This window comes from Capra hircus, chromosome 10 (assembly GCF_001704415.2).
Source record: "Capra hircus breed San Clemente chromosome 10, ASM170441v1, whole genome shotgun sequence".
In the NCBI taxonomy this organism is placed as follows: Eukaryota; Metazoa; Chordata; class Mammalia; order Artiodactyla; family Bovidae; genus Capra; species Capra hircus.
This window is the reverse complement of record NC_030817.1, coordinates 82,733,509-82,759,096: the sequence shown is the minus strand read 5'-3', so window position 1 is coordinate 82,759,096 and position 25,588 is coordinate 82,733,509. Positions and strand designations below refer to the sequence as shown.

The 25,588-nt window shown below is 43.5% G+C and overlaps 1 protein-coding gene across 2 annotated transcripts in view; it reads left to right on the top strand.

Moving 5' to 3' along the window:
• The window catches only part of THSD4 (thrombospondin type 1 domain containing 4), a 665,429-nt gene that overhangs the window by 526,883 nt on the left and 112,958 nt on the right, over positions 1-25,588 (top strand). For both annotated transcript variants that reach the window (XM_018053563.1, XM_018053564.1), the window contains one exon: positions 24,908-25,112. In XM_018053563.1, coding sequence (XP_017909052.1) covers positions 24,908-25,112 — 205 coding nt within the window. The remainder of the gene's footprint in view (positions 1-24,907; positions 25,113-25,588) is intronic.

Genomic DNA, 25,588 nt, shown 5'->3' with positions numbered 1-25,588 from the left:
TGGACGTGAGTTTGAGTGATGGACAGGGAGGCTTGGTGTGCTGCAATTCATGGAGTTGCAAAGAGTCAGACACCACTGAGCGACTCAACTGAAATGAACTGAATATGTGCTAGTTCTGAAAGGCATGCAGAGTTAAATTTTGTATGTTCTCTGCTCAAGACACTTAACTGTAAATTTAACACAAGCTTGGTGATAATGATGGGATTTAAATTTTCAAAGATTTGCTATTAAGTTAAAACGTTAATGAAGAATTGTGATCTTTATCGTGTGGCTTTGTGTAATCCTGACCTACCGCCAATGCATCCCTGAGGATTCTCATCTGCTAATTTTAGTAGGATGATCTAGGTCAATTACAAGTAACCCACTTAGCAAAAAGAGAAAAATATAAAATATATTCAGGGATATTTCTTATTCAAAATAAAGCTTAGTGCAGCATTCCACAACCTTTTTGGCGCCAGGCACTAGTTTCACAGAAGACAGTTTTTCCACAGACTGAGGAGGAATGGTTTCAGGCTGATCCAAGCACATTACATTTATTGTGCACTTTATTTCTGTTATTAGTATATTGGGATATATAATGAAATAATTATACAACTCACCAAGTGGCACAGTGGTTAAGAATCCTGCTAATGCAGGAGATGCAGTTTTGACCCCTGGGTGGGGAAGATCCCCTGGAGAAGGGAATGGCAACCCACTCCAGTATTCTTGCCTGGAAAATCCAATGGACAGAGAAGCCTGATAGGCTATACAGTCCATGGGGTCGCAAAGAGTCTGACACAACTGAGCAAATAAGCAGACACATACTATAATGCAGAATCAGTGGGAGCCCTGAACTGGTTTTTCTGCAGCTACACAGTCCCATCTGGATGATTGGAGACAGTGACACCTGGAGTGTTTTGTGGATGTCCAGTCTGCTTGATAATCTTGTTTTGGTTGCTCTCACTGCAGAAGACCCTGCCTCTTGAAGATAAGGATGTTGGAAATGGAAGTAAGCTTTTCAGTGCTTTTGCGGCAGTCTCAGGATATTCAGTCTTGACTTTGACCCAGAATGTATGGACATTTGAAATTGTTTCAAACATACTTTTAAGGCCACTGTCATTTTCAAGTTCAAGTGGTAATGTGAACCATGGGGAGCGACTATAAATACAGATGAAGTTTCACTCACTCGCTTGCCCAACACTATGAAGCCCAGTTCCTAACAAACCATGGACCGGTACCAGGGGTTGGGCAGTCCTGCTTTAGTATCATGAAGAATAATACCTCTCACAATGTATATTACTGACTTTTTTCAATAGAGACAGGTCAAGAAAAAAATGGTGCTGTTCTTTAGCCACCAAAATAGTAATATTGAGGGAAGATTTGAAAAGCAGTAGCAAAGGCAACCTTCTAATGTAGTGTAGTGAAGTTAGACAGCAGACAATAACAAAGCCTGGTGGAGGGTTTATGGCAAGAGGGCCAGAGTTTGCCCAAGACTGGTCTTGAATTTTCCGTTGTCAGGCTGATTTTCCTGGTACAAGTTGAGATCACTGAAATAGGTGACTCCTTCAGAGCCAAGAGCAAGAGGACACCATGCCACTGATAAAGACTCAAGTTGTGCTGACTACTATATGGACATCCCAGGCTTCCCTAAACTGCAGTTGATCTCTGGTCTATTTTGCCCGTAGATACCATCTCCCCGGTGAGACACTAAGACTATTGAGAGCAGAGTCATGACATACCCCAGTTTTGAGTTCTCTAAAGGATTATGTCAGTGCTAAGCATGTGGTTGCTGCTACTGCTGCTAAGTTGCTTCAGTTGTGTCTGACTCTGTGCAACCCCATAGACGGCAGCCCACCAGGCTTCCCCGTCCCTGGGATTCTCCAGGAAAGAACACTGGAGTGGGTTGCCATTTCCTTCTCCAATGCATGAGAGTGAAAAGTGAAGTCGCTCAGTCGTGTCCGACTCTTAGTGACCCCATGGACTGCAGTCCACCAGGCTCCTCCATCCATGGGATTTTCAAGGCAAGAGTACTGGAGTGGGGTGCCATTGCCTTCTGGAGTGGAGTGCCATTGCCTTCTCCAAACATGTGGTAGATATTTAATTAATTCTTTGTTAATATAATAAGTCATCTGATTATTTAAACTGTTCTTTCCAGACCCTCCCATCCTCAATCAAGTCTGACTATATTGATACTGAGCAAAGCTAAGATTTATTGAGTGCCTACTATGTTCCAGGCTCAGTGCTAAGTTCTTTACACAGATTGTGGCAGTCAGTTCTCACAACAGTCTTATGAGGCAGACATTCACTGAGACTCCATTTCAGGATCAGTAATGTGATAAGTGTTTCTGTACAATCCCCCTGTTAGTCCCAGTCTAGTCTCTTGGGGCCACAAAGAGGACATCTTTCTTCCATGTGACAAAGCCTCCAATATTTAGAGCATATCTGTCTTCTTTTCTTCCTATTAAACACTCCAGATCTTTATTCTGTGATTGTTAACAATAATCACAAACTCTTATTCCAAGTACTGTGATAAATGCTTTCCTTTTGTGGCTTAAATTACTGTAATTTTCTTATTTAAGCACCTTGTTTAACGTCATCCTGGCCAACAGGATTACAGTCCCAGGAAAGCATGATTCCAAAGACAGAGTTTCCAGTTATTATTCAGTGTCATTGCTACTTAATGGTAATTTTATCTTTTTTCAGTGTATTAAATTTCTTATGTCATCTTTTTAATAGAAGAGTGAAAAGAGCAAGTACTTTGTCATATAAAGAAGATTTCTGAAACAGGTATTTTTAAGCCCCTGTTTTCCTAGGAAAGCCAAATACTAGGGAGAGATAGTATACTGAAAATATATTCTTGATACTGTAAAACAGTAAAGCTATTCCAGATAATTTATCTTTGGAGCTGGAAACCTAGGGCTTTACTTAAACCAGAGTGTCATCCCATAGTCCTGACAAAGAAGGGATAATGTTGAGGAAAAAGACTGTTTTAGGCAAAAATGTCCAACCAAATGGAAAATATCAGAAAGGAAGTGGCACAGACCAGTGTCCAGAGGTCTCCAGAGATCAGAGTGTGGCGCACTGATGGTCAGTACACAGAGAGTGGTTTCCAAAGGGAGGGTTTGTTCCAAGTCAGAGTCTTTCAGGGATGAATGGCTCCCTGAGGTGGGCAGCTCCATAACAGTGGGAGAAGGTCCAACAAACCCAGAGAGACAGGGCTATCCGAGAAATGTCTTACAAAGTTAGGGTCACCAGGCACTGGGAGTCAATGGGAGATATAGTAAGAGATGAAGTTAACAGTCCATGTTCGAGAACCAGACCACCAGGTTACATTCTAGCTCAATAGCTTGCTAATCTGGGACAGCTTTCTCAAGCTCCCTGTCATTCAGTTTTCTCATCTCTAAAATGGAAATAATATCATCTAGCCCTTGGGATGTTGGGAAGATTCAGTGAGTTAATTTATGTAAGGCATTTTATAAAATAAGTTCTATGCATGTGCTATATCATCTAATCTTATGTTGTTGTTGTGTTAAGTGGCTTCAGTCGTGTCCAAGTCTTTGTGCCTTCATGGACTGTAGCCCACCAGGCTCCTCTGTCCATGGGATTCTCCATGCAAGAATACTGGAGTGGATTTCCATGCCCTCCTCCAGGGGATCTTCCCAACCCAGAGAGCAAACCCACAACTTTATGTCTCCTGCATTGGCAAGTAGGTTCTTTACCGCTACCGCCACCTGGGAAGCCCTTCTAATCTTATCAGTTCAGTTCAGTCTCGCAGTCGTGTCCAACTCTTTGCGACCCCATGAATCACAGCACACCAGGCCTCTCTGTTCATCACCATCTCCCGGACTTCACTCAGACTCATGTCCATCGAGTCAGTGATGCCATCCAGCCATCTCATCCTCTGTCGTCCCCTTCTCCTCCTGCCCCCAATCCCTCCCAGCATCAGAGTCTTTTCCAATGAGTCAACTCTTCGCATGAGGTGGCCAAAGTACTGGAGTTTCAGCTTTAGCATCATTCCTTCCAAAGAACACCCAGGACTGATCCCCTTTAGGATGGACTGGTTGGATCTCCTTGCAGTCCAAGGGACTCTCAAGAGTCTTCTCCAACACCACAGTTCAAAAGCATCAATTCTTCGGCGGTCAGCTTTCTTCACAGTCCAACTCTCACATCCATACATGACCACAGGAAAAACCATAGCCTTGACTAGACGGACCTGAGTCAGCAAAGTAATGTCTCTGCTTTTGAATATACTATCTAGGTTGGTCATAACTTTCCTTCCAAGGAGTAAGCGTCTTTTAATTTCATGGCTGCAGTCACCATCTGCAGTGATTTTGGAGCCCAAGAAAATAAAGTCTGACACTGTTTCCACTGTTTCCCCATCTATTTCCCATGGAGTGATGGGACCAGATGCCATGATCTTCATTTTCTGAATGTTGAGCTTTAAGCCAACTTTTTCACTCTCACTTTCACTTTCATCAAGAGGCTTTTTAGTTCCTCTTCACTTTCTGCCATAAGGGTGGTGTCATCTGCATATTTGAGGTTATTGATATTTCTCCCGGCAATCTTGATTCCAGCTTCTGTTTCTTCCAGTCCAGCGTTTCTCATGATGTACTCTGCATAGAAGTTAAATAAGCAGGGTGACAATATACAGCCTTGACGTACTCCTTTTCCTATTTGGAACCAGTCTGTTGTTCCATGTCCAGTTCTAACTGTTGCTTCCTGACCTGCATACAAATTTCTCAAGAGGGAGGTCAGGTGGTCTGGTATTCCCATCTCTCTCAGAATTTTCCATAGTTTATTGTGATTCACACAGTCAAAGGCTTTGGCATAGTCAATAAAGCAGAAATAGATGTTTTTCTGGAACTCTCTTGCTTTTTCCATGATCCAACAGATGTTGGCAATTTGATCTCTGGTTCCTCTGCCTTTTCTAAATCCAGCTTGAACATCAGGAAGTTCATGGTTCACGTATTGCTGAAGCCTGGCTTGGAGAATTTTGAGCATCACTTTACTAGCATGTGAGATGAGTGCAATTGTGCGGTAGTTTGAGCATTTCTTGGCATTGCTTTTCTTTGGGATTGGAATGAAAACTGACCTTTTCCAGTCCTGTGGCCACTGCTGAGTTTTCCAAATTTGCTGACATATTGAGTGCAGCACTTTCACAGCATCATCTTTCAGGATTTGAAACAGCTCAACTGGAATTCCATCACCTCCACTAGCTTTGTTCGTAGTGATGCTTTCTAAGGCCCACTTGACTTCACATTCCAAGATGTCTGGCTCTAGATTAGTGATCACACCATCATGATTATCTAGGTTGTGAAGATCTTTTTTGTACAGTTCTTCTGTGTATTCTTGCCATCTCTTCTTAATATCTTCTGCTTCTGTTAGGTCCAGACCATTTCTGTCCTTTATCGAGCCCATCTTTGCATGAAATGTTCCCTTGGTATCTCTAATTTTCTTGAAGAGATCTCTAGTCTTTCCCATTCTGTTCTTTTCCTCTATGTCTTTGCATTGATCGCTGAAGAAGGCTTTCTTATCTCTTCTGGCTATTCTTTGGAACTCTGCATTCAGATGCTTATATCTTTCCTTTTCTCCTTTGCTTTTCACCTCTCTTCTTTTTATAGCTATTTGTAAGGCCTTCCCAGACAGCCATTTTGCTTTTCTGCATTTCTTTTCCATGGGATGGTCTTGATCCCTGTTTCCTGTACAATGTCATGAACCTCATTCCATAGTTCATCAGGCACTCTATCTATTAGATCTAGGCCCTTAAATCTATTTTTCACTTCCACTGTATAATCATAAGGGGTTTGATTTAGGTCATACTTGAATGGTCTAGTGGTTTTCCCTACTTTCTTCAATTTGAGTCTGAATTTGGTAATAAGGAGTTCATGATCTGAGCCACAGTCAGCTCCTGGTCTTGTTTTTGTTGACTGTATAGAGCTTCTCCATCTTTGGCTGCAAAGAATATAATCAGTCTGATTTTGGTGTTGACCATCCGGTGATGTCCATGTGTAGAGTCTTCTCTTGCAGCGTTCACTTTTTAGCAAAAGTGCTCTTTTTCCCAAAGAGCATGACATGAAGTGGTATGACAGATCCTAATCATAAAATAAATTCTTAAAAATGTGATGTGTTTTGTTAATATTAAGTTAAAACATTAAGACATAACTGCTATAATGGTAATTACTGAGCATGTGGCTATTTTGTTGAATAGTGCATGGATTATAGAAAATTATTCAGATGCCTCAGCATCCAATTTATTTCTGAATTTTATTTTGGCCTACGATTCTTGAATTCTTAATCAAGGCATGCAACAAATTGCAAATTGTAGACAGAGAATCTCTTAAAAATGGGAGCAGTTCATTCTGAAGGCTGCATAAAAATGACTTAATATAGCAGTGCCCAGTGTGTTATAATCAGGCATATATGATGATTTAAAAGCATGTTTATCAAGTTCTTCATATTTAAAAAAAATGTTTTAAAGATTGTGAAAACGTTAAAGTAGAACCTTAGAATAACTTAAAAGCCATTAACCTATGTGGTCTAGCAGTCACGTTTTATTAGTTAACTTAACTCCAGTGATCTATCCAGGGTCTCAACAGGGAATAGTAGTTCCTAGGTTGACATCAATATTTAACTTGGCCACTTACAGTACTGCCTCTGACCTTGGTTAAATAGGTGACTTTTATGGTTTTTTCTGCTCTTCTGCTGCTGCTGCTAAGTCGCTTCTGTCATGTCCGACTCTGTGCGACCCCAAAGATGGCAGCCCACCAGGCTCCCCCGTCCCTGGGATTCCCCAGGCAAGAACACTGGAGTGGGTTGCCATTTCCTTCTCCAATGCATGAAAGTGAAAAGTGAAAGTAAAGTTGCTCAGTCGTGTCCAACTCTTAGCAACCCCATGGACTGCAGCCCACCAGGCTCCTCTGTCCATGGGATTTTCCAGGCAAGAGTACTAGAGTGGGGTGCCATTGCCTTCTCCTGCTCTAGGAATCTGTGATTCCAACATTCTATATTTAGTGGAAATTCTTGGTATTTCCCAAAGCCTGATTTTACTATAATAAGCCTCCTTCTCTTCCTATTGGTTGGACCATTTTGTTCTTTATATTACAGCAACCTATTAGGAAAAAAATATTTTCTTAAAGTTATATTTTTTGAAAAGGGCATTCTTTGCTGCAAATCCATTTTATTATTGTTCCTATCTATTTTAGAAATGTTAGTATAAAATAAAAAACTGATTTTTACAGCAAGCAGAGATAGTTGTGTTTTTGCTAACACTAATTGGCAATGACAAGGTCCAAATTTACAAAGAAACTCCTATTTTATTTTCAAAGCCAGCTAGGTCAATGCCCTGTGCTATCCATGTTGTGTTCTCTTCCCTGACATTTTAGTTCTGAGTTTAAAAAAAAAAAAAAAAAAAGGTTCAATTTGTCAATGACTTTGAACTACAACAGAAAGGAAAACAGACAAATGTCCTTATATGTGCTGGTGACATGGTCTTCCAGCTATCCTAAGAAGCAGATAAATCATTTTGCTTTTTATCATCTGAATGGCTTTGTGTCAACCATTGTGTCAAACTGAATTATTTGAGGTAAAGATCTTTCCAATGTTCAAGTAGACACTTCCAATAACTTTCTCTAGCACTCCAGTTCACTCCTCATCTTGGTTAACAACTCAAAAGCAATGTTCTACTGAAGCACCTATTAAGTTATAGGTTTATAGCCCTCCTTGGCTCAGTATCTCTAGAAGTTCCTTTATCTTAAAAACGAAAAAAAAGCAGGCTGTTTCCTAACATTATTTAAAAACACAAGTTGAATAAATTGAAACTATACAGTGATTTCTTCACAGCCCTCAAACATATATAGTAGAATACAGCCTCAACAAAGCTAACCTTAGGTTTCAAAAAAGAAGTCCCAGGATTGCTCATTTCAGTTCAGTCGCTCAGTCGTGTCCAACTCTTTGTGACCCCATGAATCGCAGGATTGCTCGGAGGGCTCAAATACAGTGAGAAAAAAAAGGTGGTCTTGGGGAAATCCAGGTCTATAAGCTCATGATGCCATGATTTTAGGATCCCTTTCTACTGGTCAAAGGAGAACATTCTGGAGGCTTGAGGCAGAGTGAGCCTAATAAGAAACAGAGGCTGTCCAGAAGACGTAAAGACCCTGGGGTCTGCATTGGATCGTTTTATTACAACAGGAAAAAGTGGTTGGGAAAGCTTTTCATGCCAGGGCTTTCAGCGGTACATGGAAACATTGGATTAGGGAGAACCCAAAGGGTGAGAAATTAGAGCTTTTTCGTGAGAATAAAAAGGAAGTCCAGCATGATATTAAGAGACTCCTTTCTATGAGCTCTCAGGGAAGAGCAGGCAGTCAGGAGCCATCTTTCCCTGTCAACCCAAGGCTGCGTGTCCTCTTCCCGAGGACGCTTGCCTCCGAGGGCACTGTGTCCACCCACCTCCAGAGCTATTCTCACTCCCTCTCTTGTAGCTTCTGTCCTTCACCTTAGAGCATGCTGTTCACCACCACATTCACCGTCTCTGTCACTGACCCCCCTCTATCACTGTACTTCTAAGTGTTTGAGCTAGGTAGTTGTGGGTTCATAGTTTGCTGTTATTTAGTCACTAAGTCAAGTCCAAGTCTTTTACAACCCCATGAACTGTAGCCCGCTAGGCTCCTCTGTCCATGGGATTCTCCAGGCAGGAATACTAGGTGGGTTGCCACTTCCTTCTCCAGGGGCTCTTCCCCACCCGGAGATCAAACCTGTGTCTCCTGCATTGCAGGCCGATTCTTTACCACTGAGCCACGTTGAAGTTCAGGTGCTCTTAACTGTATGACCTCTTTCCTCCTCTATTAAAATGGTAGTAAATATTGTCACCTTAGTAGATTCTCAACAAATGCCTGTTTCTTTTCTTTCTATTGCTTTTCTTGGTATCCATTAGCACCTCTGTAGACTTCTTTGAATAATGCGAACATGCCTTTCTTTTAGAGTCCAGAGAGAGAGTCTATCAAATTGTCAAAATTGAATTTTTGACTTTTTTTTTTAACGTTGACTCTGACTCTCTTTTAACTAGGTTTCTTTTACTCTGCCAGAGAAATGCTTTTCTTTTTACTTCTATATTTGCTGCCATTCCACATTCCTTAGAGTGTACACAATCCGGCTGTTCTTTTAGCTAAATAACATTCCAAGGCAGCTATTGTTTAAGCGAGGAGTGAATATCATTTGTTTGCATTTCTTTGAATTTGCCCTCTCAGTTATCTTCAACTTGACTTTAAATAAAACATATGTATTGAGTTCCTCCCCAGTGTCAGATGCTTTTTATAGACTTTGTCTCCCTTTTATCATCATGAAACCAACCCAACAAATTAGAATAGAATTAATGATTAGCATTGCTAATTAATATGTGGGCTTTCCTAGTGACTCAGTGATAAAGAATCAAAGAATCCGCCTGCCAATGCAGGAGAAGGGGTGTGGTGGAGGGTGTTTGTCCATCCCTGAGGAAGATTCCCTGGAGAAGGAAATGGCAACCCCATTATTCTTGCTTGGAAAACCCCGTGGACGGAGGAGCCTAGTCTGCTACAGTCCATGGGTTCACAAAAGGTCAGACGCGACTTAGCGACTGAACGATGACAACGGCAAAAATTAATATGTACTGTCACTTTAACAAGGTATTTTTGCTTTCAAAGTGTAAGGATGCTGGATCATTTTCAAAATTTCTACTCTAAAACTTATTCTTGAACTGCTGTAGCCCCAGGCCTTCCTTTCCGCCTGGAATCAGGAACTCAAATACAGGCTTAATGCCTAGGAGGAAATAATCAGCTTGTTAAGTGACAGCTGACATCAGGAAGCCTTCTGAGCCAGAGGACTGACATGATGACAGCAGTATTTTGGGGAAGATAAATTTCACAGCCACATGCAAGATAGATTACCTGAAACCACATTAACCTTTCTCATAGTTATCCATCTGGGGGGTATGATTTAAAAGCTCATAAATACAATCAGTTTAAAGAAGGGACTGGTGAAAATTAAGAATTTCAAGCTTCCACCAAAGAAGATGAATCAGTGTTTATCCAGCTGGTTTGCATGTCCTAAATATTTATGTACACAACTGCATATTCTTAGTATAGTCACTTGGAAGCCGTGTGGAGGGATCCTGTCTCCCATGGCCCTACCTTTTGGTTTCAAGTTGCAGAAGAAGAGACATTCTCTGCAAGCATGAGGATTATTCATCTGGCTGCCACCTGAATTACTGTTATGGAACACATTGAGTTTGACAGATAACCCTGTTCTTAGCTGTCCTTCAGAAGAAGCGTGAAGGACCCTTCGTGTTTAAGTATTTCAGCCAGATTTCTTCCTTCTGAGCATGCACGGAACACAATGTCTTTATTTCTTAATGAAATAGTCACACTGGATGCATCTATGGTTAGAAGAAGGAATTATCTGATTGGATATCTTGCCCTAAAGAGCATTCTCTTGGATCGGGTAATGATCTCCCCCATGGAATGATGTTTTTCCTTGAGTCATAAATATTTCCTAGCTTGGTGAATCAACAGTTTCCTTTCCCAGCAGGACAACTGAGAAAATTAGAGACTATTTCAGTGAATAAGCTTGGACTTTAGGAATTTATTATGGGAGGAAGTGTAGTGGTAGAGATGTTCCTTCCCTTAGGTGAATGAGTGCTGTGTGAGGGGAGAGAGACATCAGGGGACTTTGTGGGGAACAAGAGAACAAAGAGAAGCTATAGGAGGTGCTGAAACTATTCAGTCAGCTCTTGGGGAAGGGGAGGCCTCAGACTGCACAGAGCACCCCTGTGGAAGCACCTTAGGAAAAGCCGGAGAGCAGTCTTAGCCATAGAAGGAATGTGCTGTGCTTAGTCGCTCAGTTATTAAAACATTAACCTTATTTGATTTCTTGGATAGTCTAGCCCTCGATACGTGTAACCCTTGGTCGGCCATCCACCAGGCTCTGTTTTTCTTATTTTTAAATATTTATTTAGGGTCTTAGTTGTAGCACCTGGGAACTTCATTGCATCATGGGGACTCTTTCGATGTGGTGCACGGACTCTCTGGCTGCGGAGCATGGGCTTAGTAGTTGCTCTGGGGCATGTGGGATTTTAGTTCCCTGATGAGGGATGGAACCTGTGTCCCCTGCATTGCAAGGTGGATTCTTAACCACTGAACCGCCAGGAAAGTCCCAGGTTCCGCTGGGCTAAGGGACTATGCAGGTAAAAAAAGAGAAAGAGCCAGAAGTCCGTTCATTCAAACCCACCCTCACCACCTCTATATTACACATTACTTACTTTCTGTGAACTTTGATAAAGTAGGGACAGTTAAGAAAATTAAACAGGATAACATGTTAAGTGCCTAGCACACGGCCACTTCTCTACCCGTGACAGCTGTCAGGCAGATATGTGGGGCTTCCTACTGCCTGAATCCCTGGGAGTTGCTTGAATCCCTATCTAAGACGGTGCCTATAATACCTAGGAAAGAAGTTCCTTGCACTCAGAATTTCACTGAGCACCAACATGCCCGTGCTATGAGCTCCATCCACAGCCTCCCTTGCTCTTTTCCTAAAATGAACATGTGTGCATGCGTGCTCAGTCGCTCAGTTGTGTCCAACTTTTTGCGACCCCATGGACTGCAGCCTCCCAGGCTCCTCTGTCCGTGGGATTCTCCAGGCAAGAATACTGGAGTGGGTTGCCATGCCCTCCTCCAGGGGATCTTCCTGACCCAGGGATCAAACCCGAATCTCTTATGTTTCCTGCATTGGCAGGCACGTTCTTTACCACTAGGGCCACCTGGGAAGTCCAAAATGATCCCTTTACAACTTTTGAAGGTTTCTATTACTGGTCTCTTGGAGAAGGCAATGGCACCCCACTCCAGTACTCTTGCCTGGAAAATCCCATGGGCAGAGGAGCCTGGTAGGCTGGCAGTCCATGGGGTCACTAAGAGTCGGACATGACTGAGCGACTTCACTTTCACTTTTCACTTTCACTTTTCACTTTCATGCATTGGAGAAGGAAATGGCAACCCACTCCAGTGTTCTTTCCTGGAGAATCCCAGGGACAGGGGAGCCTGGTGGGCTGCCGCCTATGGAGTCATACAGAGTTGGACATGACTGAAGTGACTTAGCAGCAGCAGCAGCATTACTGGTCTCTAAGACAAACCAGGAAACACAAAACAAATGAACCCATACTTTTTTTTTTTTTTTTTTCAAAAATAGAAAGGTAACAAAATTGTAAGAAAAAAAATCTCTGGAATTCTTGATACCACTGTCCCAGAATGTGATTGAAATGCAAATAGATCACAGGAGTTTTCCTGTCACAACCTGGCTTGGAGCACCACTTGAGAATCATGTGTAAATAGAAGTGAGCTTTCTGTGGACAGTGCAAACAGACCAACCTCCTCTCTTCGAGTAGAATGTGTGTGCCTGGTGTGAGAAGATGAATTCCCTTGGCCACGCCCAGGAACAGGTCACTGAAGGGAGGCAGGTGCAGCCTCAAGAAGGGAGGTAACAACATTCTTCTAGCCCTAAGTCCAAACCAGTTCTGAACTGGATGCCTCCATCTGCATGTTCTCATTTAAACTTCACAGCAGACTTGAGAAACTCTATTTTAATGCCACTGTTTTAGAAGAAGGAAACTAAGGCTCAGAAAAATGAAATCACCTACAGGGGTAGCATGCATTACTACTACTACTACTACTAAGTCGCTTCAGTCATGTCCAACTCTGTGCGACCCCATAGACGGCAGCCCACCAGGCCCCCCAGTCCCTGGGATTCTCCAGGCAAGAACACTGGAGTGGGTTGCCATTTCCTTCTCCAGGGGTGCTCTTTGGTGGGCATCCATGTGTCTAGAAGAAAAGATGTTTGAAGATGAGGAAATATAGAAGAGAATTTTTTTACTTCAGATTATGAAACTGAAAAGGGGTTAAAGGAACCTAAACCAGGAGTATTAAAAGCAGGAGAATAGGCATAATGTAAATGCAGAGTTTCAGTGAAGACTTGGGAAGTCTGGGGACAGAGAGAGTTTAAATCACAAGTCAACTTCAAATTCAAAGTCAGTATTAACAGTCCTCCCAACCACTCAGGGCTTCTCATCGACCTTCTGCAATCTCCTAGCTTTTCTCCTCCTCATCTTTCTGTCTCTCTTCTATCTCCAGCTCTGGAAGCAAAGCCAGACTCTTCTACTGTTTAGCCCTATCTTAGTTTCACCATTCTCTCTTGTAACTTTGGTTCCTGTTGACCCCCAGGCCTCAAGATCCCACCTCCCAGCCTGCGCAGTTTATCCAAATATTTTCACAGAGACAGTTTGCTTTCCAAAAGGAGTTGCTCTTCTGGCTAGTAGATAAAAATCTTTTTCATGTGATTATGGGGACATAAGGAGAAAGAAAAGAGCATAGACCATTTGAGTGAGGAAATAGTAAACCCCGGCCTTGGAAAGAGGAGGGGGACATCAGAGTATAAAAAGGAGACGCTGGCAAGGAGGTCCTCTCTCTGTCACCCTGGAGAAATCACTTCCCTCCCCAAACTTGGTTCTTCATCCATGAAGCAAGGGACTGGGGCTCCCGGAGACGTCCTTACTGTCCAGCACTGGGCTTCTCAAGATAGTGTGTTTATGGATGTGATGTCTCTCCTCTGTCTTTGTCCCTGTTAAAAATATCACAGAGAAAAAACTTTCCAAAGGCATTATTTCTTTTTTTTATTTTTAACCAAGAAGGTGATAAGGTTGTGTTGTCATTATTTTGACTGGATGGGAGAGTTTGTTGTGCAACTGGAGAAAAGTGTAAAGGACTTGGAGTAAACAAAAAGTGACCTGGAAATGATCTCAGATGGCACAGAACTCACCCAAGGATGCTACTCAAATCTAGACCCTAATTCACTAAGCCCGTGATGGGGCCCGAGGTTTCTAAGGAGCTCTCAGATGATGCCTATGATGCTAGTTCATGGACCACACTTTCTGAAGCAGTAGGGTAGCGAAGATCCAATGGTGCTTATTATTCTTTATTTTTAAAAAGAAAATCAAAACAGAGGAGTGATAAGTAAGATTTGAAAGGATTTCCATCCAAAAAGCTGAAATAAGAATGCTTAGTGTCCTAGAGGAAAGTTCCAGTGAAAGAGAGAAAGAGAATTTGTGTGGCTAAATTTAATGAATGAATTAATGGTGATCAAGATGTACACTCAGACCCTTGCTCTAAGATGACTCCATCACAGACCTGATTTTCTAGGAAAACTTCTGTAGTATTCTTCCAGGTTCCAAAGCCACGGACTTGCCCAGTCTTCCTTACTTTACCTTCCACAGACCATCCTTCTTCAATCCATTAGTTGCTCCTTCAGCCTTACATCATTGTGCCCTTGCCCTCCATTCTAATGCCATCTCTCTGGTCCAGGCCTCCTTCCCTCTGCGTCCATCCCAATGTGTTGTCTCTGTGCTTCTCAACCTCTAGTCTCTCCCATCTGTAATCCGCCATCTGTGTGTGCCAAGCATCTTCTGAAAACAGCATTAGTGTGCCCTTCTCCCAGTCTAGAGTCTCAGGACTGAGCCCTCATGCTTTGGCAGCCAGTCTTGCCTTCTCATCTCCTCCCACCCCACCAGTCCTCCCAGCCATCCCCCAGTGACAGCAAAAAAGCCCATTAACCCCCAAAGTTTAACTCACATAGATTTTTAAGCATTTTCTCGAACATTCTGGAAATAGAAGGCCTGAATATTCCACCATTTTTAAATGCTCCACAAAGACATTTTGAGACGTGAACATCACATCTTAACAACAGGGCAGAAACTTGCGCATAAGGGCACAATAAATATGCAGTCACCCTGAATTTCCGAATCTAGACGATCACTCCTTTCAATGCTTAGCCGTTGCTTCTTGTCCGTAAACGACTGCTCACATGAGCACCCTTTTAGCAAGGCTTATAGGTGCCATCTTGTGGAGAGAGCTGCAAACAGACAGGTCTAGAGGTAGGCTGTGAATTATGGGGATGACAAGGGCAAGCATGAGCCTCCCTCGTTGCCTTCTGGTCCCTGGAAGGGACCACGGTCCTCCCAGGCCCTTCTGGTTGGACCTGCACCTGTGGATGTGGGCTGTCTGCACCCAGGAGGCCATGTAAACTGGGCCAGTGTGCGAGCAGCCTCTATCCTGGAGCACAGTTCATCTGCCCAACTCACTATTGACTTTGCTGGTGATCTGGCCTCCAGAACATCACCCTTTAAAGTGTAGACAGCGTCTCTCTGCTCCCTTCTGCAAGAAACTTCCAGGTCCTGACCCCTTGGCAGCCCTATAGAGTTAAGATACAATCTGACCAGATATTTTAAACAGAATTCTTTTTTTAAGTGCACAGTGGAGTGACTCCCTCCCATCCAGGCTGCCACATAACATTGAGCAGAGTTCCCTATTAAACAGAATTCTCTTTAAACAGAGAAGTTACCAGTCAGTCTTACGTTTTAAAAGTAAAGTTCAGAGGTTTCTCCTATTCTGTTAAAAAAAAATACGGGCACCTTTTGTTAATATAATAGAGAAATTGTCATTGTCATAATGCATTCATGCCCCCTCATTTCAGTCCATTAGGGAGGAAGATCGTGAAAGTGAAGCAATGAAATTTAAAGTTTGAAATACCCCCCAAGCTCCAGGGAAAGATGACCCTAGGAGGAGAAGGGTTGGTGATTTTTTTCACTGCATATCAAATGTTCCCTCTCAGGATCCCATCTCTCAGATTTATAAACATTGGTGTAGTTGATTCTCACCCAATTTTATCCTAGGAGGGTGCCAACATTTTCTTCCCGTTGAGTCACTTGGTAAGGTGCTATTCTCTAATGAAATGAGATGAAGTACTGAAGAGGGACAGCCAAAAACTTGATTAAAGCCAGATTGCCAGTTTCACAATTGCCTTCATTAAGGAAGCCAGAATACCTTTTATCCCATGCACCATTCCTTCCCTTCCAATGAATGACATTACTGGTTTGGTTCCCATTGATTCTTGTTTCCAATTTAATTTTGTCTACATGAAGTGAATTTCTCCTTTAGACATGGCAGGATTTTTTCACATCAGGACTGTACCCCATTTTTCCCCAGAAACAGTTTAGCACCAGAAGAGACTTCAAGATGATTCAGTTGAAGAAGCAGGTTGGTTCCTATAACTTTATTCTCTTGGTTCCTCAACCAAACTGCTCCCTCATTCAACAGATACTTACTATGTACCTCCTGGATGCCAGGCACTGTGCTCTTCCCAGTACCTATGTGCTCATATTGAAGTTACGCCAAAGGCAACCTTCAAGGGCTCTAGAAGGCAGCTTGATGGCAATGGGAAGTGTTTTTTAAGACTGGATAATTACGTATTCTTTGCTCATTAGCTTCTGACATTTACAGATAACTGTTTTGCACTTCTATGAAATTGCCGCTGTTTTAAAGCTTTTTTCTGGGGTATCTGTGCTTTTAGGTCTCCCATGAACTGTGGAATAAACTAGAGCAGTGCTTCTCAACCGGGAGTGGTTTTGTTCCCAAGCGGACATTTGGCAATGCCTACTCCAGTAGCTCAGGTGGTAAAGAACCCACCTGCCAATGCAAGAGACACAGGTTCAATCCCTGGGTTGGGAAGATCCCCTGGACAAGGAAGGAGTATTCTTGCTTAGAAAATTCCATGGACTTAGGAGCGTGGCAGGCTACTGTCTATGGGGCTGTAAAGAGTTGGACACAGCTGAGCGCCCATGTTCGCAAGCCTATACAGATATTTTTGTTTGTCATACTGAGGCAGAGGGTGGCTGCTGGCATCCAGTAGATAGAAACCAGGGCCGCTGCTAACCATCCCACAGCGCAGAAGACAGTTCCCACAACCAAGAACTATTCGGGCCAAAATGGCACTAGGGCTGCAGTTGAGAAAGCCTGGCCATGGGGAAGAAGGGCCGACAGGATGACAAGACGTCTATGGGGCTTCCAAACCCTTCCAGCCCCTCTTCACCAGAACAGTTCTGCTTTTCTCAATTTACGGACTGAAAGTCTATTTCTGCACGGGATTTTGTTTGAAAAGTATGCGTTTTCTGCTTAAGGGGGAGAAAGAAAATGACTGAGGTGGAAGGTAACTCTTGACCTTGCATCTTACAGTTGAGACACATTGAGACAAATCAAGTGAGCAGTGTGTGATACAGGATGAGGGCCGTCAGGGGCAGACTGGAGCCATCAAGTTCAGCTTCTGTCTCATCTGTGCAGGGCTCTGCATCCTTCCCTCTGAACATTTACACACCATATTAAAAGATGGCATCGTGTCTGCCTTTTGATTTAGACCAGGGGTTGGCTTCTTTTTAGTATATAAATCACTAAAACAAATATTTTAGGCTTTGTGGGCCATACTATTGTATCTAAAAGTAGGGTCTGGCTACTCGCTGCTCAAAAGCTATTAAAGAGGCCAGGTTGGTGGAAAGGAAAGTTTGCTTTGTTTTGGATGCCGGCAGCCAGGGGTGGGAGGGCAGATGCCTGTCCAGAGGTTGTTTGCCCCACTGACCGTCAGTGGGCAAGAGCTTTTATAGGTTGAGGGAGGGGGCTACATGCAGAAATAGCACTGTCAGTTCTGACAGGCATCTTGAAATCGGTCATCGGTGGTCTGACCAGGATCATCTAGATTAAGCATAGCTAATCTTCAGTTCCAGGGTTGGTTTGTTTCCATTTCTTGAGGCCAGCTCTTGGAACTGTGGCAGCTTATTTCACAGCTACAGTCTGCTCATCATGTAGTTACCTTCTTTCACCTGGGGAGGGTTTTAGTATCTATAAGACAGCTCACAGGATATGGCTCAGAATATCACCTGTCACCCTTGAGAAGGAACTGGAAGTCCTTGACTATGCTAAATGACTAGGAAGTTATTATTTCCCATTGACTGTTTCCCTTTGTTTCCACATTTTCTCACTTCTCTGATTAAACTTGGCCTTTGGCTTAAGTTTTCCACAGACAAAAGTTAAGCTGAGGACATGAGGACAAGGACCATAGGGTCTTGCTCCACTTCACTATCTCTGTCTCAACGACTCAACCCTGCTGTTGTAACACAAAAGCAGTCCCCACAATAAGTAATGGACATGTTTGTGTTCCAATAAATCTTTATTTGTAAAAACAGGTGGTGGCCAGATTTGGCCAGTGGGCAATAGTTTGCAGACCCCTGATTTGGACTATAAGTTTTCAGTAGGAACCAGGTTGGTTTTACCTTCCTGTCTCTCCTGCCTAGCCCTGTATTGGCACATAGTATGGGTTCCCAGGAAACATTTACTGAACTGTATTGAGAGTCCATCATGTAGGCACAAGCACTGAAAGATTTTCATGAGAAAACAACTGGGAAAAGATCCATCCAGTATTTCTCAGAGGATTTTTGTTTATGGTATAGCTATTTCCCTATGTTGGACATTTAAGATGTTTCCATTTTTTTATTAATAATAATATGGTAATGAGATCCTTCACACAGAAATTGTTGGCCTCTTATAATTTCCTTAGTGTAAATTCCCAGAAGAAGAATTCCTGGAGTCTTCCCCAGTGGCTCAGTGGTAAAGAATTCACCTGCCAATGCAGGAGACATGAATTTGATCCCTAATCCAGGAAGATCCCACAGGGCGAGGAGCAGCTAAGCCTGTGCACCACAACTATCGAGCCTGTGCTCTGGAGCCCAGGAGTCGCAACTACTGGAGCCTGCAGCGCCCCAGAGCCCGTGCTCCACGAAAAGAAAAGCCCCTGCAATGAGAAGCCCACACACCCCAACTAGAAAAGGTCTGCTCAGCAACAAAGAACCAGCACAGCCAAAATAAATAAATAAATAAATAAAATTTTAAAGCAAAACAAAAGAAGAAGAATTCCTGGGTCAAACAGTCTTTTTTGCTAAATAGCTTTCCAAGAAGGTGGTATTGATCTACATTCCTGACTGTAAAAAGAAGGAGATATTTATCATAAGCCCAAGAATTTCTTTCAACAGGGTGTTGTGAATAGAAGTTCAGCATAAATATAAGTACATTGGTGTTAACGACTAATCATTTTAATAATACTGCTCTCCCCACACTGTTGTGACAGCGTGGTTATTAAGGCACTTTGTTTTACCTGTTGGTGTCATCTGGCCAACTGGTGGCGATTACCCTATCTGGTGTGTTTACTGAGCACACATAGAAACATCTGCTTCCCATTAGGGAGTCCGAAGCTCCAGTATCTGCATGCCTGGCACCAGCCTACCCTGCCATGATGTACAGAGGCCTCCTCCCTGTGAAATTCACCACCAAACATGTCATCCAGATTGCTCATTTCCCATAGGAAATTTCATTTAGGTTAATTTTGGCACACAATTGGGGGCAATTCTTGAGCAATTTCTCCTGTGATGGCTTGCAGCATGTAAAATTTTCCTACAACATGTTGCAAAAATCACTGGAAGAGTAAAAGGATATCTGATGGTTGTCCAATCACCTTTGTAACAACAAAAAATATCTCTTTTGAGTGACAGTACATGATCAGCAGAAAAAAAGAGATGAAATATAGACCAAGGACCAGATGCTTGTTCTGTCCATTTTCAGTTGGTACTATTGGAGCAGTAAGGATGCAAAGGAACCACATAAGGTGCCTTACATTTTTGGTGAACTTGGCCTTTTCTTAGCTCTTCAGACTGCTCTGAATTTCTCCGAATGAAGAAGAGAATATCTACATCTGAGAAGTAATAGAAAGTGCTATAGAACTAGGAGTGAGTCTGGGCACTTAACATGTGATGGGATTCACTTTAAAATGGATGGATTCCAGATGAAACCAAGTCTGTAGAGACAATGATAAACCCAGTGTTTTCTGAGAAGCCAGCCTATCACAGCATCCTGCTAAATGCCTTCTGTGTTTACTTCGTCCAGTCTTTGCAACTGTGCCAGGAGGTGCCACCCCAGTCGCAGATAAACTGAGGCTCAGAATGGCTAGTTGATGCGTCAACTAATGCCGCACTCCTAAGTGGAGGCACATCTCAAGGCCTAGCTCAGGCAGATCCAGGGTCACCTTCTGAGCCCACTGCTAGCACGTGGGTGGTGCCTCTGAAGAGTTTAGAGACATGTGGTTGTTGTGTTTGGCCGTTCAGTTGCTCCTTTGTGATCCCCATGCACTATAGCTGCCAGGCTTCTCTGTCTATGGGATTTCCCAGGCATGAATACTACAGTGGGTTGCCATTTCCTTCCCCAGGGGATCTTCCCAACCCAGGGATCAAACCATCATCTCCTGCATTGGCAGGCAGATTATCTCTGAGTCACTAGGAAAGCCCATTAGAGGCATAGACCAGTGCTATTAAGTCACGCCCATCAGCGACCAATTGACCAGACTTCTGATATGCAAAACCAGAATTCACTTCAGATTCATTTTTGAGCACTGTCCCGTGTAGGTCTGGATGATGGTAGAAATGTTTTCAGTGCCAAGCCCAGAGAGAAGCAACCCATCTAGCATCACATGTAAGTCAGGGACTAAGCCAGGACTGTGCTTCAGGTTGCCTGATTCCCAGTACAACATTCTTTCCATCACACCGAAGTGCCTGGTAAATGACGTCAGCTCCCCTTATCAATTTACCTGGCCATGTTTTGGAGGAGAATACTAGCTGCTTTAAAGAAAGTAACACAGCACACAAGTCCAGACATGTGATAAAATTTTGTAGACATATACACCAAAAGAAAAAGTGCAGGTTAAAAAATGCCAAAATCCAAATGAAGTTTATTCTTGAGTTAATATACTGATATGCATGATATACATGGTTTTGACAATGTGAGATACTGTTCTCAAGGGAGGCTGGGTGATGGGGTCACTGAAATGCTCTGTACTATTTCTATAGCTTTTTTTGAGTCTTAAGAACTATTTCAAAATGAAAAGTTATAACAATAAGAAGGTAATGTGATAGGAAGATGAGCCAAGATATTTATTCACTTACTGTGTGTATAGTGTTAAAATAGTCGGTGCATGAGAGATACATGACGCGTTTGATACTCCATAACGTTGAAAGAGGAGAATGCCAGTCACTCCTGGACCAAGCTCTCACTGTCGCTGTGGTAACAGTGCCTTGAACTTCCTCGTCTACACCTAGGTCACTGCCACCATCCACTCCTTCAATAATGCTCGAACCCTCAGTGTGACCTCTGATCCTTTGGAGGGGGACAGTTTTTGCATAATAGTTATAAGCATGGGCTCTGGCTTCAGATCCAGCCCCACCGCTTATTAACAGAATGGCTTTGGGCCAGTAACCTAATCTGTCCCTTAAGTCCTATTTTCCTAGTTTTTCAGCAATAGTATCGATTGCTTTTAAGAGTAAATGAGAAAACTGTATATTCAGAGGACCTGGAAAATGACAAAGACTGTAAATGTTAGGTATGACAGATTGAGGAGGGGGAAGAAGAAGAAGAGGACGACAAATGGAGCTCCCTTCCTCCTCACAGAGACCTGTCCAGTTTGCTTCCCTAAGCATCTCTGAAATACTCTTCCTGCCATCACTATTCCCCTAGTTCAGACTGGGATATTGCCACGTTCTCCAGACTTATCTGCCCCATTGGTAATGATCAGCTTTCTACAAGAGAGTTGATCTGACTCAGCATGACACAGAGGATGCAGGGACTCCTCATCGCCTAGTAGCATGTCATTTTCTGCCTGTATGTCTTATCCCTCTGGTTAGAATTAAATTCCCATAGGCAGGACCTGCGTCAGATTCAGCCTGGCATTTCCCAGATGGCCCGCCTGGTGCAGTCACTCAACAACATCAGTGATAAAATGAGTGTTTACATCTTTTGATCTTGCCATAAATGATCCTTCTTGCTTTTCAGATTCTAGCCCAAAGTCACTTCCTTAGCCATGCCCTGCCTGGACTCCAAGTTCAAATCTTCTTTCTTTATATCATCAGATAGTCATCATAGCCCTATGCAGGAGAAGGGACAATTATCAGATAGGTAATTTGCTGGTGGTCACAGTGTTAAAAATAAAAATCTTAAAAGTATGTCCTCCGCCCGGTTCATGTTATGGGATTGTCCTTCCTGCTTTGTGACCTGCATGTAAGACATTTAACACCTCCGTGGCAATCCAGTCTTTCAGAGGCCCTGAGTGGCCTCTAGAACCCTAGAAGTGTGCTCTGTTAGCCCCTTGACACTCCTCAAAGAAGGTTCACACACACACACACACACACACACACACACACACACACGCCCCTTCTTCTGACTTCTCTTTTAAGGAGTGAACCCTGAGGGCTCAGAGTCCAGAGATGGGTTCTGGGAAGGCAAGATGTTATCTTCAGTTTTGCCATCACTTGTGCCACCACGTGCTTCTCTGAAGGCAACCCCCAGACCAGGAAAACCTGCTGTAGCCCTCCCTCTCCACATCTAGATGTATCAGGAGTGTCTGTGCTGTATGGGAAATCCGGTGGGGGATCCATTGCACTGTGGAGAACATTTTAATGTAGTGTCTGATTTACAAGATAGAATGCTTTTCTGTCTGGGTCTGGGTTGTCTGAAGCAATCTATGGCTGTATAATTTCTTTGTGATTGTCCCACTCTAACTGGGCTGGGAGCTGAGGATTCATGCAATGTCAGCCCCCATCTTCGAAAGCTCTCGTTCTTTCCTGAAATAGCCCATACACCCCACTGACAAGAGAAGAACTCACTAAACTGCCTCTTCTCCCCACTCTAAGACCCACTCCTCGCTACAGCCAAGGTTATTGTCTGAACAAAATCTGAGGGTGGCCCTCACCTTCTTCAGACACCCAGTGGTTGTTGATACAATAGAATAAAATTCCGATTCTTCACCCTGGCAAACAAGATCCTTAAGAAACTCAGCTGAATTCTCCAGCGTCCTTTGATCCCTCCTAGCAAACCTACACTTCCGCCATGTGTGTCTATGAGCATGTTTCCTGATTCCTCAGTGTTTTTTCCTATTTCTGTGTCTCGGTACCCATTCTTTAATTTACCTGGGGTACCCCAAGAGAATGAGCTCCATCTGGGAGAAGTTGAGTCCAGGGGTAGCAAGAATGGATCATGGTTGGGGGAAGGGAGGAAAGTTAGATATTGCTAGGGCAGGGAGTGAGTGCTGCCAGCTTCTCTTTGATCTCCCCATCAGTGACCATCAGAGGCAGCTCCTTAATTCAGTTAGCGTCTTTCTTTGGCAAAGTGGGATCTACTTTCCCGAAGTTTTCCTGACGGTGGGTTTTTGTTTGTTTGCTTATTTGAAAGCAAAGGAGAACCCAGAGCAGGGGTGCAGGGTAGAAACCACGCACGGAAAGCATTTTCCTTATTTTTCTGCTACAATGTGCACGGGCTGAGGGCAAGAATGTTTGAGGGAGGAGAAATACATAGGAAACATGGCATTTTGAAAGGTTAATGGGATGTGTAGGAACATACTGAGATGATGTTCTGCTATTGTCAGAAATAATGTGTTACAGAGAAGCTATTTGTGAAGAAAGACCAGTTATCGTTGATGGACTAACGTGCACGCAGGAATATGGAAGTAATAATGCCGATGTAGAGTGCCTGCAGAGAGATGTCAGTCAAAACACGAAGTAGGCGTTGGGCTGGGGGAGAATGAACGCCTTTTGATTTGACTCTGTCTATAAGATTGGACCCGTAGGACCCACATGAACAGACCCAGGATTGTTTAACAAAATCCAAGGTGGACTTTGAATGGTTTGCTGACCACTTTGCCCCTGCGGTGGGGTTTGATGACTGCTCTTAGAATTCCAGAACCATCACAACCCTGTGATTCAGCAAATGTCTCTCAAGTTGTAGAGTACCATTCTAATTTCAAGTATCACTTCCTATCCCCTTAACCCAGTGAAATAAATACTGTCATCCCAATACTTCATTGTCCAAACTGCAATCAGCTCACTTCTGTCTGCCTGCAGAACTGTGACAGAAACGTCTCTGTGCAGACCACACACCCTAACTTTAAATTCAGGATACATGAATGTGAGTCCTCTGGAATCAGCGGTGGAAAAGGATTCTGTGAAAATCATTCCATTCTGTCCTAAGGTTTAATAGCCCTAAGAGATACAGGAATAGGGAGGGGAAAGATAAAGCAAAAAGATCTTGGGATGAATAATGGGAAGACTCTTCAGGGGAGGAAATACAAGAAGGTCAGATTTCCTTTAAACCCTGATGGGAGACTGCCTCTACAGACAGTATCCTGTTATTTAGATGCATAGAGACCAGTGGGGATCCAGATCTTAACCAATTTGATTTAATTTCCTAAGAAACAGGGCCTGAGAACACTACTTTTGGGGGGTTCTTGGCTAAGTGTTTGTACTGTCTGTCATTTAGAACCGAGGATGTGGGGACAGACCCCAGTTTTAGGTGCAGTGCTTATCATGGTCCCAAAATCTTCCAATGTGGGATGGGTTTCCTGGACAACTTCAGTGTCTAACCTGTGTAAATAAATGTCCAACCCCCACACCCTCCTTATTCATTTTCCCTGCGTTACATTTCTCTTGATCATTTACTACCACCCAATGTGCTTGTTTTACTTACTTGTTCACTCCAGTGGCTCAGACGGTAAAGAATTTGCCTGCAATGCAGGAGACCTGAGTTTGATCCCTGAGTTGGGAAGCTCCCCTAGAGAAGGAAATGGCAACCCACTCCAGTATTCTTGCCTGGAGAGTCCCATGGACAGAGGAGCCTGGTGGGATATAGTCCATGGGGTTGCAAAGAGTTGGACTGACTGAGGACTAACATTTTCACTTTACTACCTGTGACCCCCACCTCGCCGCTACAACGTACATTTCACACATACCTAGAAAAGAAGTCCTTTGCCCAGAGTAGGTGCTCAGTAAAATTCTGTTGAGTGAAAGGCAGGAGGAACTTGCTCATCTACAGGAGCTGGATGGGGGCAGGAACACAGTCAGTTCAAGACCCACAGTAGAGCCTCAGTGGTCCCCTGTCCCCTTCATCCCTGGGGCTCTCCTGACATATGCTACAAGAGTCTCTTGTTTTCCACCTCTTTGCAGAGCATTGGCTGTGATGACTACCTAGGCTCCGACAAAGTTGTGGACAAATGCGGGGTGTGCGGAGGCGATAACACAGGCTGCCAGGTTGTGTCGGGTGTGTTTAAGCATGCCCTCACCAGCCTGGGCTACCACCGAGTTGTGGAGATTCCCCAAGGAGCCACAAAAATCAACATCACCGAGATGTACAAGAGCAACAACTATTTGGGTAAGCTCGGCTTTTTTCCAGAGGAAACCATCTGTTGTTCTCAGGTGCTTCATTCCATCCAGGATGGTGACACAGCAGTGTCCGGAGGTCCGTGGACACTTAGAAGGTGTCACTGGAGAATGCCAAAGCACCACCTTGTGTCCCCTTGAAATAAGATGGAGAAAGTAAGAAGGTCTTTCTTGGAAGGAAATGTTTAAACCAGCCTTTGTTCCTTCCAAGAGAAATAATGTTGTGAAACTGAGAACACTCTACTTTGTTTCTCTGAAATGAGGGAAGATCTTTGGAAAGCCCAGAGATCTGCCAGTCTTTTTCTGTTGGAATTTCAGGGGGACGGGGCAGTCGATCATCCTGTCCAGACTCTCACTCTGCAGGGATCTAAGGCAAAGGCCATTTTCCTCTTCTTTCTGCTTCATCAGCCTGGGGCAACAGTATGTGTGCGTCTTCATGACAGCTGCAGGACCTCTCAGTGATCATTT